General features: G+C 18.3%; 1 protein-coding gene across 8 annotated transcripts in view; it reads right to left on the reverse strand.

The window, feature by feature from the left end:
* LOC122713772 (PH and SEC7 domain-containing protein) overlaps window positions 1-20,421 on the reverse strand; it is a 138,045-nt gene that overhangs the window by 33,439 nt on the left and 84,185 nt on the right. For 4 of the 8 annotated variants that reach the window (XM_043934525.1, XM_043934530.1, XM_043934523.1 and 1 more), the window contains exons 2-3: window positions 19,861-19,927; window positions 7,263-7,316 (exon numbers count right to left, since the gene is read on the reverse strand). In XM_043934525.1, coding sequence (XP_043790460.1) covers window positions 7,263-7,316; window positions 19,861-19,927 — 121 coding nt within the window. Of the gene's footprint in view, window positions 1-3,933; window positions 4,119-7,262; window positions 7,317-19,860; window positions 19,928-20,421 lie in introns of all 8 variants that reach the window. The other 4 variants (XM_043934526.1, XM_043934527.1, XM_043934528.1 and 1 more) reach the window with 3 other exon arrangements.

A 20,421-nucleotide genomic window follows, 5' to 3' on the forward strand; every position in this document is an offset into this window, starting at 1 on the left:
ATAATAATAATAATAATAATATATATATATATATATATATATTATAATAATAATATATATAATAATATATATAATAGTATATATATATATTATATACTTCAAGAAATTTTTAAATTATTATTTTTAAAATTATTTTTTAAATTTACTTAAAAAATAAATTATTAATTATGAAAAATAAATTATTGTATTAATTAGATTTATTTGTAACATGTTTTATTTTTTTTTCATAAAAAACTTTGTGTCGTAATAATTTTATTTTAATTGATAATTTATTTGTGATAAATTACCATAATTAGTATTATAAAAATTATTAATAATTTTTTAATATTTATAGAATTTAATTGCTCATATATATAATTATGACTGATTAATATAATTTATATTATAATTATATTAATTTATATTATATTTATATAATATAGATGTTTTACATCATAAAATGGATATATATTTATATTTACACTAATTTAATTTTATAATACATTATCTAACATATTCATTATCCGAATATATTGATATTTAAAGATTCAAAACTTTAATATTTATTTGATTTTATTATTGACTACTATACTTTATTTTTTTCATAATACAAACACAAGACATCTTTTCTTACTAATACAACAATGAAAACAGAATTTAATTTGAAATTGACATTCATGTAATACATACAATGATAAAAATGTAAACATATAACTATAGAAACAAAATCTGAATTTTTTTCATTTTGAAACATTCGAAAAAAGAAATGATTTGAAACTCAATTTTATGATTTAAAATGCAATTTTATTCAGCTTTGTAAATTAAAAAACTTGTATGATTTAGCAATTAAAAAAAGAGATCTTTAATTTTCATAAAATAAATAAAAATTATTTTCTATATTATTTCTATATATTATTCCAATTTTGTTGTAAACAAGATTGTTATTTTTCTCAAAATTTAAAATAATTTACCTAAAAAAAATTTTATTCCATTAACGAAAATTTCCTTATTTGAAATTTTTTCCCTACTAATTATTGAGATAAAAATAAATTATTATCGCTTAATATGTTTATAATTTTAAATATTTCAAATATATCATTGATTTGTTTTTCAAAAATTGCATTCTATTTTTATTTTCTTTTGAATTTATTTGCCATATTTTTTAAATAAATAATGCAGTTCATGAATATAATTTATATAAAATCTATTAAAGATAATGGATTGATAATTTTCAATCTCTTTATTGTGATTAGCAATATTTATAAATTTTTAACTTTAATAAATACTTTTAATTTGTATATATATAAAGTATGTAAAATAATAATCATATATTAAAATATGCTATTGTATAAAAATTTAGTATATTCATAAAAAAAAACAATATATTCATAATCTATTAATGAATTTAATTTTTTCTAATTGATGAGGTTCTCCAATTTAAATAATTGATAATCTATCTATATTGATATTTTATTTAATAAGAAGGATTAATAGAATATTATTTACATAATATAAAAATATATAATATATAAATTATTTTTTGTGAAAGTGTATATCTCATGATTATATATATGTTTATAATTTTAAATATAAATCTGTATAAAATATTTGTTAAAGAACCTATTAGGAATATAATTTTAAATATACTTTATTAATTTATATTAAATATTAATTTAATTTTATGAAAGTGAGAATTATAATTCATAATCAATATTAATATTAGTATAATATAATTTTAAAATCGAAATAAAATCGAAATTGATTTAATTTTATAAAAGTGACTGATCATTTTGATAGAGATATAACGATGAAATAACGCTTGAAAAATGCAATGATTCGATAGAAATAAAATAGATTCAATAGAAATAATATTGAATAATTTATTCTAAATTATAATATTATGATATGATAGTATCGAGAAAATAATATCGAAGAGAAAAAAGAATTAAAGGATAAAAAATATTAAAATAAATATTTTAATTTTTTAAATTTCTTTAATAATAAATAATAATAAATAATAATAAATTCTTAAAAATAAAATTACGATACCAAAATATTATTGAGTAATAACTAACAAGAACTTAAAAATTTTATTTAAAATTATTTATTAAAAATATTTAATCAAAAGATATATAAATATTAATTTATACATATATATAATTTATAAATATAATCTACATTTTAAAATCTTTCATTATTATAAGAAATTATAATCAATCAAATATAATTGTTTTCTTTTATAAGCAAATATGTAGCTACAACGGGATGATTCCATTTAAATAACATTTAATAATAAAATTTCCATTATATGATCTATTTTATACATATACTTCATTATTTCTTATTTTTATTTTAGATAAAAAATTATAATCAAAATAATTATTTTTTTAATTTTTTCAATACTCAAAGATGTAAATAAGATACTTTAGATTATAAAAAAATATTTTTATTCTTAAAAATTTTTATTTCTTAAAAATTTTATCTCGTTTATACATTTACTTATAAAACTTTTTTATACTCATCTAATGCAATTTATTATCTACCAAAACTTTTACTAAAATAAAAATTCATAATCAATGAAAAATAATTCTTTTTTATAATGAAAAATATATCTAATCTATCATTTTAATTATAAAAAGTTTTTCTAAAAGCAAGTTAAATTACACAATTTTTATCTTCCATTCACTTATTTAATTCAATCTATCAGATTTTAAAATTTTCATTAAAATAAAAAACTATAATCAATCAAAAATTATTCTTCTTTATAATGAAAGTTATGAAAAATTAATTTTGATTTTTGCTAAAAAACAATTTTAACTATAGAATTTCTATTTATCTATCTTATCTTTTTGACATTTTCACTAAAATAAAAATTTCTTATTTAATAAAAAAAATTTTTTTTCCATAATAAAAAGTATATCCACTTATAAAGAGTCGATTCTATTCTCTAGAAATAAGTTCAATTATAAAATTTTTTATTTTACATTCATTCAATGCAATCTATTATTCTTTAAAATTCTTATTAAAATAAGAAATTATAAAAATTATAAGAATCAATTAAAAATAATTTTTCTTCATAACAAATGATACATTAAAGTACAAAAAATCGATTTCAACCTGGCATTGTCTTTTTTTTACAAATGTTACAATTTTTACAATATGTCTTTTTGATGATTGCTATAATGTAAAATGGAATTAAAAAATATATAAATATTGTTTCTTTTTTTGTCACAATTTAAATAACATGTATCTGATAATGTTTTATAATGAATCATTTTTATCTAATAAAATATAAATTCACTTTTTATTTTAACTATATTTTATGAATCAAATACAAGAAAATACATTTATATTATATATTATATATTATATTAATATTACATTATTAATACCACAGTATTTTTATAATTGAGCTAACATAAATTATATTAAATTAAATATTAATAAACAAATTTATTAATGTTATATAGAAGCAGTATCTCTAAGATAAATAATATTATAAAAATTTGGCCTATTGATTACTATATCATATGATATTATCATATTTACTCTAATAAAGATTATAAATAATAATAAATAATAAAATAATAAAATAATATTTATATCTTATAATGTTATATCTTATGAAATTATCTTATGATGTATTATATCTTATGAAATTTGTCATAAAATTAAACTTAAAAATAATTTTTAAAAGTATAGATATAAGTATATAGATATAAATACATAATAATATTGAACATTAAAATGTAAGTATTTTTAGCAATATTGAAATGTTTATGGGATATAAATATTTCCAATAGTAATAATTGGATATGAGATATATAATAAACAATTACAAAATTCTCATCTTATATTTACAAAGTAATCTACCTTTTAAAACTTTCATTAAAATAAGAAATTTTAATCAATTATCAATTATTTTTCTTTATAATGAAAAATACATCCACTTACAAACAGCCGATTCCATCTTCTAGAAATATGTTCAACTACAAAATTCCCGTCTTACATTCACCAGAAACCGGAACTTCCTCAGCAGACCAAATACGTCAACTTCCTCTGCATTCTTGGCGCACTTTCAACTGCATGGATCCATCTGACAGAAATGCACGAAGCGGATTCGCGCGTGGCACGATACGCTTCATGAATTCCGGAGGATTAGAAAAACGGCTAAGTTCACCATTCATGCAATATCGATTACACTTATCGACAGAGCATGTGTGTATCGCAGTCCACCGATATTTCCTTTAACTTATCCCCATTGTACAAATACTTTCACCGATGAGATCTTTCTCACCAGGAACCAATAAATATAAAATTAAATGAAATGATCATAGACCATTATACTATAAGTATTAATGCCATTAAATTAAATGAAATGATCATAGAGCATTATACTATAAGTATTAAAATTAGTAATTTTAACAAGGAATTATAAGTTGAAATTAGATAAAAATTTAAAGAAAAAAATGAATTTTACAAATGAAGGAAGTAAAATTAAAAGAAAGAGTTAATAAACTATAAATATTTACGCATATGCATTAGAGCGGAACGAAATGAGAGATAAAATTTTTTTCGTAAATTTCAATTGTGAAATTGTTTTCTATATAAATTGTTAAAATATGCATTTGATTAACAAATTTTTTTTATACTGCGAAGTATTTTAAAAATTATTTTTATTGATTTCAAATTTTTTTGACAATTTTTCAGTAATTTTTTTTTTAATATAGTAATTTAATTTTTTGTTTTCAATAAATAATGTTTATTTCTATGTAATTTTGGATAATTTTGGATACAGAATTTATTTTTGTGAATTTTATAAATTTTTATTTGAAAACTTACACTTAAGTAATTTTTGTTTTTAGCAAATAATGTTTTTTTCTATGTAAAAATAATTTTGAATAATAAGATTTAAATTAAATTTAGAGAAGATTGAAGAAAACTATCATTTCTTAATTAATTTATAAAATATCCTAATTTACTCATTTATATCATGATCATTATTATATATATATAATATTCATTTATATTATATATAATATTCATTTTAAAATATTAATAAATTTAATGCAAGTCTAAAAAAATAAGAAAAACGAAAAATATTATAATTAATAATAAATAATAAATAATAAAAATATGATAAAAATAAAGAATTAAAAAATAAAAAAGAATATGTTTAAAATATGTTGATTTTTTTGTTCCACTCTATGATAAGAAATAAGTATGTAATTTTATAAGAAATTGATTAGATATGAAATCTAAATAAAAATTTTATTATAAATTTTGATAAAAAAATGAATTTTATAATAATTATAAATTATAAAAATAAAAAATTCTGATACATATCATCTTTTTATCACTACTGTATGGAAAAAAAGAATTCATTTCAATGAAAAAATTTAAAACGTATTATAAAGAAATTCCAGCTTTAAATTATCGAGAATTATCGAGAATTATCGAGAATTATTTAATACTTCATAATTACATTTTTATCGTAAAATAATATGAACTTTATTCTAGAGAAATAAATTTTTCAAACTAATCCAATTAATTATTTTCCTAAAGCTCCAATGTCCTATCAATGATGCAATTTCAACTTCAAATTTTTAGCACGATAGTAACATTAATGTAACGATAGTGCTAATAACTTTTAACAATATTATCGCTATTAGATTCTATTCTAATCTCTAAAAAATCCTTATCATAAAAATTATTATAAATGTTGCAAAAAATTTTTTCTAATTTAGTGATATCTATAATTTTATCGGAATTTTCATTGATAAAATAACAAATATAAAAGATTGAAGAAAATAATGAAAAAATATTTAGTGTTCATTGGAAATATATATATATTTCATAGATCATAGATTAAAAAGGATAAATATTGTTTCACGATTCTAATCTGCAAAATATTATTTAAAATTATATATGTTTAGATATATTGAGATTGAAAGATTAATCTTGATCGAAATGCGAGTATAAGGTAAAATTGTAATTATTGATTATTCATATTTTATTAATTTTATTAATTTAAACTATTTTAGTTTTTGAATATTTAAAATATTGTTAATAGATGAAATGAGTTTTTTTTTTCTTATTATTATTGAAACTTATTATTAAAATATATAAAAACATTATTTGTAATAATGTTGTAATAAAAATAGAAAAAATAAAAAAATTATATTATAATTTAAACCACTTTCTTATTATTGAAATATATCTTATTATTTAAATATATCTTAATAATATTTTAAATATATCAAAAAATCATAAAAATATTTAGTTAATTTATATTAAAATTGTTAACAATATCTTTAACAATAACTTTTGAATAAAGAAAATAAAAATTATAGTTATTTTATTTAGAATTATATTTTGATTTTATCAATATCTTAACATATTATCAATATATTGAATTATTAACAATATAATAATGTTATCGATTGTTATGGATAACATATCGATATATATTGTAGAATTGTAGAATTCAAAGTTGTAAATGTTGCACAGTTACATCGTTACACTAATAATAATGAACGCAAATAATTACGTAATGAATTAATTTAAGCATTATGTAAAACGGATTACTTCAATATAGAAAGTATTACATTTAATTGCAAATTTCTGCAATAATGTCATTTTAAGCTATCGATTGATTAAATCATGTATGATAAAGCGTATGATGAAGCGACATCATGTATGATATGATTTGAATAATTTCGAAGTCGAAATCATAATTTATAGCTTTATTATATGAAATGATATAGTAAATAAATTGAATAAATTGAATAAGTTGAATAAATTGAATTTGTTTTAATAATAAGAATAAAAAAATATAGAATGCTATTTAAAAAAAATTATTTTCAAATTTTTTTCGCTATTTCATCTATATCAAAATTATTTATATTTTTATAATGCGCTTTTTATAACTTTTATAAACTTTTATAAAAATATTTAAATTTTTAATAGCTTCAATCTTTTTTTATAATTAAAAAATATTAATTTTTAAATAGTATAAATGATCAAAAATTTTAATTTTAATATACATAATAAATCACATGAATTACAAACAATCCATGTATTATTATTATTAATAATTATCTGATTCAACAATTATCGCTAATATTTGAAAATTTATCAATATTAATTTTTCAAACAAAAAAAAAAAACAGTTAAGTCTAAATTCTTTCATTTATTCAACAAGTCAATGATCTAAGTTATAGTTATAAACTCGACATAAGTATTCGTGCGAATAAAATAATTTATAAACGCACTTCACTTACCCCTTCTCAATTTCAGGGTGACGGGATCCGACGAGAGCCGCAGACATTTCAGCACTGGAACACAAAATGACGAAATACCATTAGAAAAGATATCATATCAAACAAAAGATTGAAAAAATAAAAAGAGAAAAAAAAGAGAAAGTAAGATGAAAAGTTCAGTTAGATCGAGCTATTGTATGTTCCTCGCGTGTTTGCAAGCGGAATTTAAGGACGTTCTCCATTTTGTTGTTTTTGGAAAAACTGGTTTACTCTCGTGCTTGCATTAACGAGAGAAGGATGAAATGCTTCCTGGCGAAAAAGATAGGTCGCAATTTCAGAGTAAGGTTAAATCGTTTCGCGCGAAACTTGGTTTTAAGCCGAGCAAAATGGAAAATTTAACTTGACGCGTTAATAGAACATTGTGAGCAGATGAATTTAGGATGAGAGAGATGGGAGGAATGTGTGTTTAGCGAGATTAAGATGCTAGACGGGGTGGTTTAATTAAACGTTCTGTTTGTCTAGAAACTTTTCTTAAAAATATATTTGATTACTAAAAATTGTTAAAATGCTAGAGATTTTTATGAGGATATTGCAAATATATAATATGCAAAAATATTCATATTTTATATAAATTCAACTAATAAATAATATTGTTTTTTATTTTTAATTGTTTTGTTTTAATTGTTTAATTTTGTTTATTTTTCTTTAACTATATTTTATTAAAACTAAATTCTGTTTTATGTACGAATGTAAATCATAATAGGTTATATGAATCAATTCTTTTATTATACTTGGAGAAGATGAAATCATTCCTTAAAATCTCGATATTATTATTATTATTTTTTAAATATAACTTTATACAAAAGTAGAAAAAAACTAAAATTATAAGTTGTAAAATACTTAAATTTTAATGCTTTATTATTATAAAAAATATTTGAAATCAGAATCAGAAATTGTATTCAAACACGAAAAAATGATAAAGATTTGAAAGTTAATTTCATATTCTTCAAAGAGATTTTCTATCGAAAAATAAATTTTTTTTTTATATATAATTCATTATAATTTATATATATATATATATATATATATATCAATTTTCATTAAAATCAGATTTTTTAAGATAAGTATCTTCTTGTAAGATAACATGTGAAAATTTTTATGATTGTAGCTAATCTTATTTTTTTATTATATTAAAATTGTTTAAAGAACAAAATAAAAAATAATATTCGATTAATAAGATAATACTATAAATAATATTTTATGATATTATATTAATTATAAATATTTAAAAATAAATGTTTTAGAAATTTGATTTCAATAAAAAGATAATAATAATTTATGTTTTTAATTTATAATATTTTTCAAGCACATTTTAAATCTTTTTTTATCTTTTTTATTTTTTTAGTTAAAAAAATTTTTTTCTTTTTAAAAATTTATACTATTATAACTATAAAATATTTTATATTGAACAAAATATTTAAATAATAATTAACTAATAATAAAAAAAATAGATGCAATATATTTCACGTTAATTAAATTGTTTACTTTTTCTCTCAATCAAGTATCAATAGTAACTTTCCAATTCATCGATTATCCGTTTATTAAAGTTATTTTTTTTATTCTTTATTATAAATTGCAATTGTATTAATTTGATTTTACAAAATTTTATATTAATAATTTATTAAAAATTTATTACATTTTATACTAATAATTAATTATATTATTATAAATAATTCTTTGCAACTGAAATGGATTTTTAAATTGATATTATTTATAGAATAATCTGATATAAGAGAATTTTAACCATATATAAAAATAATTTAGATTAGAATTTAATGTTGCAATAGGAATATAGTTTAATGTAATTTTCTCTAAATAAACGCGTAGCGGTTATATAAAATATATAAAATGACTTTTATTTTTTTTTAAATAGAATCATTTAATATTTAGATGAATATTTATCACATAAAAAAATATACTTATTAATATAAAAAAATTACACTAGTAAAAGAAATGCATCACAAATTAATTAATAGATATTATTAATCATTCTACTGCAATTCCCACAAATTGTCATATTATATATATATTATATAATAGCAATGAATATAAAATACTTATTTAAATAAACATAGCTTATATAAACATAATGTATGTTATAAATTATAAATAAATAAATATAAATAAAATTATAATATATATATTATAAATTAAGTTATGTTTATTTAAATAAGTATATTATGTTCATTGTTATATACATATATATATATATATATATATATATATATATATATATATATAAAATTTTAAATTTTGAAACAATAAATTTAAATTGGATTTTATTTTTACTTTAATAATTTAAGAAAACAAATTTATAGAAAAATTTGATTTGCAAAAGGAAAATATATAATTAATTAAAATTATATATACGCAATATCAAATGTGAAAAAAATAATAAAAATTTACATTATTTTTTCCACAAACAATTCTTCAAAACAAAAATAAGTAAAAATCGCTATTATAAGCTTAGAAAATAAAAAACATATTAATAAATAGCAATCTTATCTTCTATCAAAAAAGGATAAAACCCATCGAAAATTGTCATTCTTAAAAAAACTCAACATATCGAAAAAAGTCTCGAAGTCCCAAAGAACAAATTTTCTCATTCCTAAGACTTTCGTCAAACTTTCACTCTCCCATCTCCAAGTCGCATGTTTCGAAGGAATAGATATCTGAGGCATCCTTCGTTTCCGAGCAACAGTTCGGCCAAGTTTACCAATTATATCCTCGAAACGCAAACGCGGCGAATCGAGGAGACGCTGAACAGTTCACGGTTCACGAGAGTGAAATATTGCCTCGTGCCTCTGTACGTGATGTCAGCTTGTCAAATTAAACGGGAACCAGGAGGAAATACGAGGCTGGTGCCCGATATTGCGCTGCCTCGGCTGCTTTACGCTTGGCTAGATGTAAACGTTCTTCCTTGTACTAACCATCGCGAAACAAGCATTGCCGTTGGAATTTTATTTCGTTATTTCCTACACCTTGACCGATCTTTTATTGTTCTTCTTATGTAAATCTAATCATGTAAATTTAAGTGTGTCGATTTATAAGAAATATTGTTCAATTAATAATAAAATAATACGAATTTTTTTATAAGTAAAATGTTGATGTAATAGAGATTTTTGGAAAATAGATTTTAGAAGAAAACTATAAAATAAAAATTAATATATCAAAAATTGAGACTTTTTAGTTATACAATGTATATTTGTTTAATTATATAATAAATAATTTAAACTTGCAAGATGGAAAGAAAAATAGTATTAATTAGTAAAAATATTATTAATAATATAATTATATAATATTATTATTAAAAATATTATTATTAAATAGTAAAAATAGTATTAATAGTAGATTATTTTTATCTTTGTCTCATTTCATCTAATGCGAATTTAAACTATTTATAATTTAATAATTAAATCTCAATTAATGTTTTTATATATAAATTTTTGTATATAAATTTTTATTTTGGCTTCTAAAATCTATTTTTCAAAAGTGTCTCAAATATCAAAAATGCTCCCGAATATATTAATATTTTGAATCATATCATAAGCTGGAAAAAGGTTTTGCAATATAATTTGTTGCATAGTATAAAAATAAATTTTTTTAGATTTGTTTTAAATATTATTATGACATTACATTTTGATCATTTAATTAAAAGAATAAAAGTGCATAAAATTATTATCTTTCTTTTTTAATTATCTTATTTCTTATTTTTTAATATTACATATAGAGTAATTAATATATAATTCAAATAATATTATTAACATCTAAAATTATAACGTGAAACTATAATTGTTCCAAACAAAAAGAAAATTTTATTCTCTAAGATGAAAATTCTAAATTTAGCTATTCTTGAAATATCATATTTTTCATTTTCGTAGCTTTTTTTTTTTTTTTTTGAATATTTCCAAATTTCAATTTTTCAATAGTTTATTTATCACAATAGCTTTAAAAATATGCCTAAGTTTATTTTATTATAGAACTTCAATGCAATATTCTTTTTTCCTTATTATATTATAAATTATCGACTTTCATTTTTTCATCATTATGATTTCTATCATTTATAATATATTCTTATTTCTGTTATTATTTTTATCTTAAAAAACAAGACAAGACCTAACAATTTTTCATTCAAAATAATGACAATACTCTTTTATTAAAAGTTTATCAAAAGTCAATTCTTCTGTATGTTTGAATTTCTTTAGGAAAAGAATATATGACATCGTTAACTCTATTGCCACTACTATATTAGAGATAGGTCATGTAACCAAGTTTCAAAACTAAGCATTATAAAATATTATGTAATTTTGAGAAAAGTATATCAAGAATAGGAAAATAAAAATATAAAAGCTTTATTTTTTAAAATAAAAATTATAATATTATTTATTAATAAGTTTTATTCTATAAAATGAAGATATATAATATTATTTTTTGAGATTACTGAAAAATAATTTTTCATTTAAAATTTAATAATCTTTAATTTTGATATTGAATTATTTTAACAATACAGTAGTATATAATTTGAGCTTAATTCCTGATTTTTTCTACTTTTAACATGATCTAATAAATAATATTCAAACATTTACAAATAAATTTTTTTTTAGTAATCATAAATAGGAATATTTTTTTAGTTTTCAAATTCTTAAAAGACTGTTTTAATCACGAATAAAAACTAATGAAAATTTAAATTTGAAATTATTGTACTAAATTTGATTAATTTTATTTAAAAAAAATCATAAGAATTTGCAAAAAACGTAATTCTTTTTTTATTTGAAGAAACTTTTATTGAATTTTTTTTATGCAATTTTTTTTTGCTCAAATTAACCCTCGCAAATCATATATATGTGATTTATTACAATTATCTGCAAGGATTAGTATACGTGATTTGAGTGTGCATCTTTATCATATATTTGTATTAACATAACATCTAATATTTTCTAGACAATATTTTATCATCTTTTTATCAATATCATCTGGATATGTATTTTAAAATATTTTATAATTATATATAAGATTATTTTATGATAAATGATAATTATCTTTATAAAAATATATATTTTTAAATAAATTCTCAATATTTTATAAGATCTTATATTGTTAAATGTTAAAATAAAATAAATTAATATCTTAATTTTATAAATATTAATATCAATATTTCTTGCTACTAATATATAAGTTATAGATATATAAGAATGCTATTGTTTTTTTTTTTCTATCCTTTATCAAGTGATATTACCAATTTTTGATTTATATATTATATCTATAAACATATATTTATATATGTATATTTAAATATATTTTTAATCGAAATACTTTTAGTTTTATTTGCATATCATATGTTTATATAAAATTATGATAAAATTAGATGTATGAATTTATATTCTTTAATTATGTATGTCACAAAAATTATAAAAATACAAATTAAAAATGTTCAAAACTGATCTGAAAAATTTACAATAGGAAGGAAAGAAAATACAAAAAAAAAAAAAAAAATGAAAAAAAGGCTTATTTAAAATTATCTAATTATTACATAAAAATAAATTATAATAAATTTATAATAGATGATAATTAGAAAAATTATGATTATGATAATTAATACGACAATATTACAATTGATAATAGATGCCAGAATATTATCAAGTAGACATGTTTAGCTTAATGTTAACTACGCAATTGAAAAACACAGTATTATTTTCGAAACACTAGTTGCATTCTTTTTCAAGACGTTGTGCCAAGTCATGAATATCTAAGCCGTCTTATTGATCAAGATATGAAAGAAATATTGTTTGTTCAATGCAATTGTTGTGAAAATAATTATTACTTTTAATCAATTTTTTATTATCAATAAAATTATCATAAGTATATGAATTATTATACTTGATTATGATTTCATCATTTTTATTTATTGTCATTATTATCGTTTATTAAAATAGTTTATTAAAATAAATTTATTAAAGTTTATTAAAATAAACTTCGCCTAATTACATGCTAAACTTGAAATTGACTAACTTACAAAACAAGATTTATATCAAGAATTCTATCTCAATGTTAGATGAATATAAAAGTAAAATCAGATAATGTTATTTACATTATTTTTAAATATATCTTTTTTTTAAATTTTATATTTTAAATAAGAATATTTAATAATTCTATTCACGAAAGCATTCTTAAGAAGTGATAGAAATAATAATTTCCAATTTTTTAAAATGAAATTCCGATAAAGATGAAAATATTATTGTATCATTTATTATTAATTTATAATCATTTATTTATTATAATTTATTTTTATATATATAATAAAGATAATCTATATAAAATTTCTGTAAAAGATAATTTCTATTAAAAGTAATAAAATAAGTAAAATTTTGAACAATTTCTTCATTTTCATTATCTTATTGCTTTATTGATTTATTAAGATTAAATCAAGGCAAAAGATCTTAGAACAAAATCATTGAATATAATTGATTAGATAATTGTATATAAAATCGTCTGTATTATATATTCTTATAAAGAATATATAATAAACGTGAATAGTCTTATTATACAATCACCTTATTATTAAACATCGTTTGATTTGACATTGAAACATTGTTACACATTATATGTTGATTGATTTATTGGACAGATAATTTCCTTATGTAAATAGATAATTCATTCATTTTTATCAAATTTTCTTTTTCATTTAATATGAAGAATTAGATTTTATAACATTGATAATATATTTTGTTAATAGGAATAAAAAACTATAATAAATTAAAAATATAAACTATAATAAATAAACGATATTCATAAATGTTGAATAAAAAAAAAGAATAATAATTAACAAGATAAAATGAAAATTGTAAAATCAAAAAACATAATCAATTTTGTTTCAATTACATTCATAATAATAAATTTAAAATAAATGAGTTGAGAATTATAATATTTCATATCATCCTTAAATTCAATCATTATAATTTTAAAAAACTGAAAAAAAGAAACACAATAAATATCTTTTTTCTTTTTTAAATTTTGTTTCATCATATTGTAACTGCATCCCAAAATGAAGGATAAGTCGGCTAAAAGATAACTATATTGTCGATAAAATTAATCAAAGGCTATTTCGTTTGATACACCGAACTCGCAGATTACCTGTAATTCTGTAATACACTCAATCAAGTGTCCTATTTCGCGTATGCTATACGAATTCAGCATCGTGTCATCGTAAAATTCCTGCTAATGGGCTGGTTCAACGTTTCAGCCGGATATATAAAATTCTCGATATGACCCTGATGATGAAAAATTGAGAACTTCGTAGCAAGAAAAGCGAATTCATTTTTAATGAAACTAGATAATTACAAAAAACTTATTTTGAAATTATTTTAAAATTACTTTAACTTAATGTAAAAAAAAAAGAAAATTGAAAAAATATTTCATTAATTGAAAAAATATAGTTATTGAGCCGAAAAATTTTTATTAATGATTTTTTTATTAATGATAAATTTTTATTCGTGATTTTTTTTATTAATGATATTAATAATATGATGATATTGATAATATTTGAGCGATAAATCTAGAGATAGAAATAAATCAAGGAAAATTGAAAAAGTAAAGTAATGTTTTTATCATTTTTAAAAAAAACTTTGAAATTAAAAAATTTCTCTTATTATTTAATTAAATAAATATATTATTTATATTATATATAATAAAAAAAATATATTTTAGTTTGTATGTAAATATTGTTTTCGAAAATTAAAATCAAAACATGAAAGGGAAAGAGCTTTGCTATTCATTGTGAATTATTATAGATTATAATAAATATATAAATATGATATTTTATTTATTATTCATTTATTAGTATAAATTTTGTAAATTATTAATTTTCTGCATAATTTCTTATTGAAATTTAAATATATGAATTCATCTGCTATTGTTTTATTGATCAAAAATATTGTTTTTTCTTCAGATTCAGAAAATGAACAGATTAAGATTACTTCTACATTCTTATAACATAAAATAGTAATGATAATGCAAAAAAATTCAAAATCATAGTTTATATTAGATAATATACTTAAAATTTTTTTAGTACATTACACATAAAAACTGAATTTGTTTTCTTTTTATTGCAAAATCGTCTAGAAAAGAAAAAATTATGATAAATTCTGTACATGTAAACATTTTTTTCTGTTTGCTCGTTATGTTTGTTCAAAATGATTTAGTAATATTTTTAAATTTGAATTTTTATTTTTTTTCTAACAATTATCAATAAAAAAATATAAAAAAATATAAAAAAATATAAAAAAATCAAATATTTGTTTTGAAAATTATGTGTAAATTTTAATAAAAAATCATTTATCAATATTTAAAAAATTTTTTTTGAAGAATAGATTAAATTTTTTTCTTGAAACTTTTCCTTTTTTTATCAAAAATATTGTGAATGATCAATTTTATTTTTTTATTTTTTTCTTTTTTCATAATAATAAAAGAAACAAATTTTTCTATTTTAATCTATATTAAAAATTTTATTTATATTATAATTATTTAGGAAAATTCTATGATTTTGTCAATATAAAACTATTTTATATTTAATTGGATAATATATTGAAAAAATAAAAATAAAAAATTAAAATAAATATAATTATTAATATTTTTCTTTTTCGTTTTTTTTATTGTCTATGTGTTTAAAAATTCATAGAAATCTAATATATCTTAATAACAGTAAAATTTATCATATTTTTCAAAAATATATATAATTTTTCAAGTTGAATATAGTATTACTTATACTTTTCTTTTTTTCTTAATTAATTTCTTAAATATATCTTAATATAACATGATTTAAATATACAATATAATAAAATGTATTCTTAAATAATATGATTTATATATAGATAAAAAAAATAAAATGAAATAAAAAATAATAGGTACATAAATATATAAAATTATAAGAATTATTTAAACAAAAATTATATAGAAAAAAGAATAATATTTGAAAGCATAAAATAAATCAAATCATAAAAATACATAAGACAAAATCCAGGAAAAAAGAAAAAATATGAAATATATATGAGAACAATAAATCACTGACAAAAATATAAAATTTTTTCATCTTCTATAAATCATTTTTTTATAAAACAATTATAAAACTGTCATTTTTTGTAAATTATCTTTTATAAAGCAATCATAAATCAATCATTTTCTATAAATAATTTTTTTATAAAACAGTCATAATCTTGTATAGAAAAACAACCATACATAATTCAAGGACAACGATATATTAATGAAATGTAAAATTTAATCCAATTCTAATTCTTATAATCTCTACGTCTAATCGATATTTATTATTCGAATATCGAGAAGTTCTAGGAATAAATATTTTTTGCATGACGAATGGAACACACTTGACAAATCAAAAGGTTAAGCTACACGCTGTAAATTTAACCTCTCGTTTGATTCGAATCTCAAAGGAATAAACTATTCGCTTACATATACGATTTTCCTTGGTGTTATCTAGTTCAATTTCAATGGCCATCTTACTTTTAGATGTTCTACAAATTTTCTTCAAAAATCACGATGAATTAAAGAAAAAAATTCGGATCCATATCAATCGGACAAAACGCGACTAGAATGAAACGAAGATCGAGATGATTCTGGTCAAAGAATTCAGATGAAATTTTTGAGAAATTTTTCGAGAAATTCTTCGGGGAATCTTAAAATATTTGCATACCTTAATAATATTATTTATATAGAATATATGATTTGATGTATATATATATATATATGATATTCATTGGCGATGCTGAATTTAAATTGATATTCATAAGTCTTAGAAAATATTTCTTAGAAAATATTCTTTGAGGAATGAACGAATATTTTTATTCTTTTAAATTTGAAATAGTTTTATGAAATTATGTTTGTAATGAATTAATATAAATATTCTATTACATGTTATTTTATGTATTTATATAATTTTTAGATTTTATTATTTTTTTATAATAGAAGATTTAATTATTTTGTTGATTGAATAAATTAATATATCTATTCCATTTGAATTAATAATTATCTGAAGATACTAGTTTTGCAATAAAAAAAAGATGAATAGATGTGCTATAAGAAAAAATAAATTTTAATTTTGATTTTTTTTTTTACAAAATTTACTTTTAAGTTAGTATATTTATTTTTTCTATTTATTTAAATATATTTTTAAATTAAATTAATTAGAAAAATCTTAATTAATTATATTATACATTAGATATTATTTTATTTTAATAGAAGTTCATATTTAGTATAAGTAAAGTCAATTAACATCTTCGATTAATCAAATATAAATTAAAATTTAAAAATTTAAAAAGAAATATTTTTATATGATTTAACATTATATTAAAACATTATTATAAAAAACATTATTATAATTAAGTAAATTTTTTTTAAGAATATATTTTTTATAAGAAATATATTAATGTCATAAAATAAAGAAATTTTATATAATCATATATAATTCCATTATATGATTTTTATAAATAGTTTTCAAATTTAAAAAATAATTTATAATAATCTATAATAATTGTTTAATTTAAAATAAAATCTTTAAATATTAAAAATAAGAAAAATATTTATATTATGTATTATTTTAGTTACATTATCAAGATATATTATTTATTATTTTAATAATTATATTACTGTGATAAGTTTATTAAAATATTAATAAAATATTTATAAAAATATTATTAAAATAAATATATTTAAACTTCATTAAGCAAAATTTCAATCATAAAAATATCTAAAATTATTTATCATTCTTATTCTTTACAAACGTTTAATCTCTTTCTTAATCCAAATTCTAAAAATCGACTTTTGTCAAAAATCACTATAAATTTCGTCTATCATTTTTGCGGATATGAAAATTCAATCGAACAATGATCTATTAATATATCTCGATAAGCCAGTCAATCCTCGCGAATTATTTGCCATCTTAACATGAAACGCGTCGCGAAATGCGAATCGTAAATCTTTCCCTTTTGCTATGCAGCATTTTCCGATTGCTTTACAATCAGCAAAACCGAACTCTTGGGAATTTTTCACACTCGAACGCAGGTTTCATTGACCTTCAAAATAAGAACAATCAAGGAATAAACCATGAGTTGACTTTCACTCGATCGATCATTTTTCTTTTCTTTTTTGATCATAATTCTTTCCTCGATCCCGGATATAGCAATTACGAGAAAGTTAATCTCATTGACTTTCAAAGATTTCGTTCCTATACTGAAAAATTTTATTTTGGTGAAAATTCTAAAAAATTGATTTAGTTGTATTATATTTTAATTTAATAAAGATTTTGAATATACGATTGTTTGTAATGAAGTTTTTACATCATATTAGTTAACATTTACTTAAATTTATTTGAATTCATGAATATAATTTATAATAAATTTACTTAAATTTGAAATTTTTTAGTTTTTATTTATTTGAAGTTTAATTCGCATTTGAATGTTTAATTTATTTAATGTTTAATGTTTAATGTTTAATGTTTAATTTGAATTTATATTTCAATTGAATTTAAATATTGTAAATTTATGGACAATAATGATAAGATTTGTTATTAATGATTTTTAGTATGTGGTTGGCATTTGAGTTTATGTTTATTTAAAGTTAAATTCAATTCTCATTTATGTTTGATTTAAATATAATGTTTTGATTTAAATATAAATATATATTTGATATAATTTAAATTGAGTTTACATTTCAATTGAATTATTGTGAATTTAAAAACAAAAATTAAAAAAAAAAGTGTATTGTCAAAAATTTTGAATATATAGTTTTTTAATGAATTTTTATTATTTTTGACATAAATTATATTGCTTTTATTTTGAATTTGAATTTATATTTAAATTATTTTTTATTAAATTTTTATTTATATTTGAAATTTAATTTAAATTTGATTCCATATTTAAATTAAATTTAATATTTATTTGATATAATTGAAATTGATCAATTTATAATTTTGAGTTGTAAAAAAAAATATTTTGAAAATTAAAAATAAATTAAGTAAATAAGTATAAAACTCTAAAAAATAATTGTAAAATATATCAATTATAAAATTATATAAATATTAATATTAATAAATTTTTTACTAAATTATACAAATAAAATGTTTTATTAATTAAATATACGTTAATTTTATTCTATAAAATTAATTATAATTCATAGAAAAATCAATTTAGCAAAATATAGGAATAAATAGATAATTTATAGAAAAATATTTTTCATCGTTCGAATATAGAAAGAGAAATTAAAATTTAAAAAATAAAATTTAAAAAAAGTTATCAAAAAATTCGAAACAGTTGTTAAAAATTCAGAATATACATTTTTTTAAATACAAAAATAATCTTAATTTTTCATCGATCGAATTATCAAACATACAAGAACATATATTTTCGTTGATATAACATGTCGCAGATAAAAAGTGGAGGCAAAAGTGGAGGGATTATAAAAAAAAAAAAGAGAAAGAAAAAGAGGAAAGTGCATTCAGTCGAATGTGCATTATATCGTGAGAAAGAGGCTGAAGCAGATCGGTCTTTCTTACCTTCTTTAGTACTAAATCGGTTGACATCGACTTCGTTCACCCTGAGTATGACGTCGCCGGCCTCGACCTGCAAAACCAACCGTTTCTATCAAAACACATTCTGCTGAAGGATCAATTAGTCAGGAATGATGAACTGCCGTGTATCGAAGGAACCTATTCGCTCTATGACTTTCAGCAATTCGAATTCTCGCCAATAGATTAACGGCATCGCTATTATGCAAATATCTCGTTATTATGATATGCATTTTTTTAAAAAGAAATACGAAGGATTTTTGTACTAAATATATAGAATTGTATATTGCTGTTTTATTGAATCGAACGTTTATTATTAAATATTTTTCACTTCGAAAATAAATAATATTGTCAAAAAAAATTTTGTCTGATAACTCAAATAAAAAATTCTATTATGAAAATTTTGTTATCAAAACTCAACATCCATCATTTTTCAATCCAAAAATAAAAAAATTTCTGTTACGGAATGATTCGTCAATTTATTTTATATTTTAAACAAGAAAAATTTTATTGCAGATCAAAAGTAACTCATTATATACACGAAAATTT

Source organism: Apis laboriosa, unplaced genomic scaffold, assembly GCF_014066325.1.
Source record: "Apis laboriosa isolate Shangri-la unplaced genomic scaffold, ASM1406632v1 scaffold26_cov146, whole genome shotgun sequence".
Taxonomy (NCBI): domain Eukaryota; kingdom Metazoa; phylum Arthropoda; class Insecta; order Hymenoptera; family Apidae; genus Apis; species Apis laboriosa.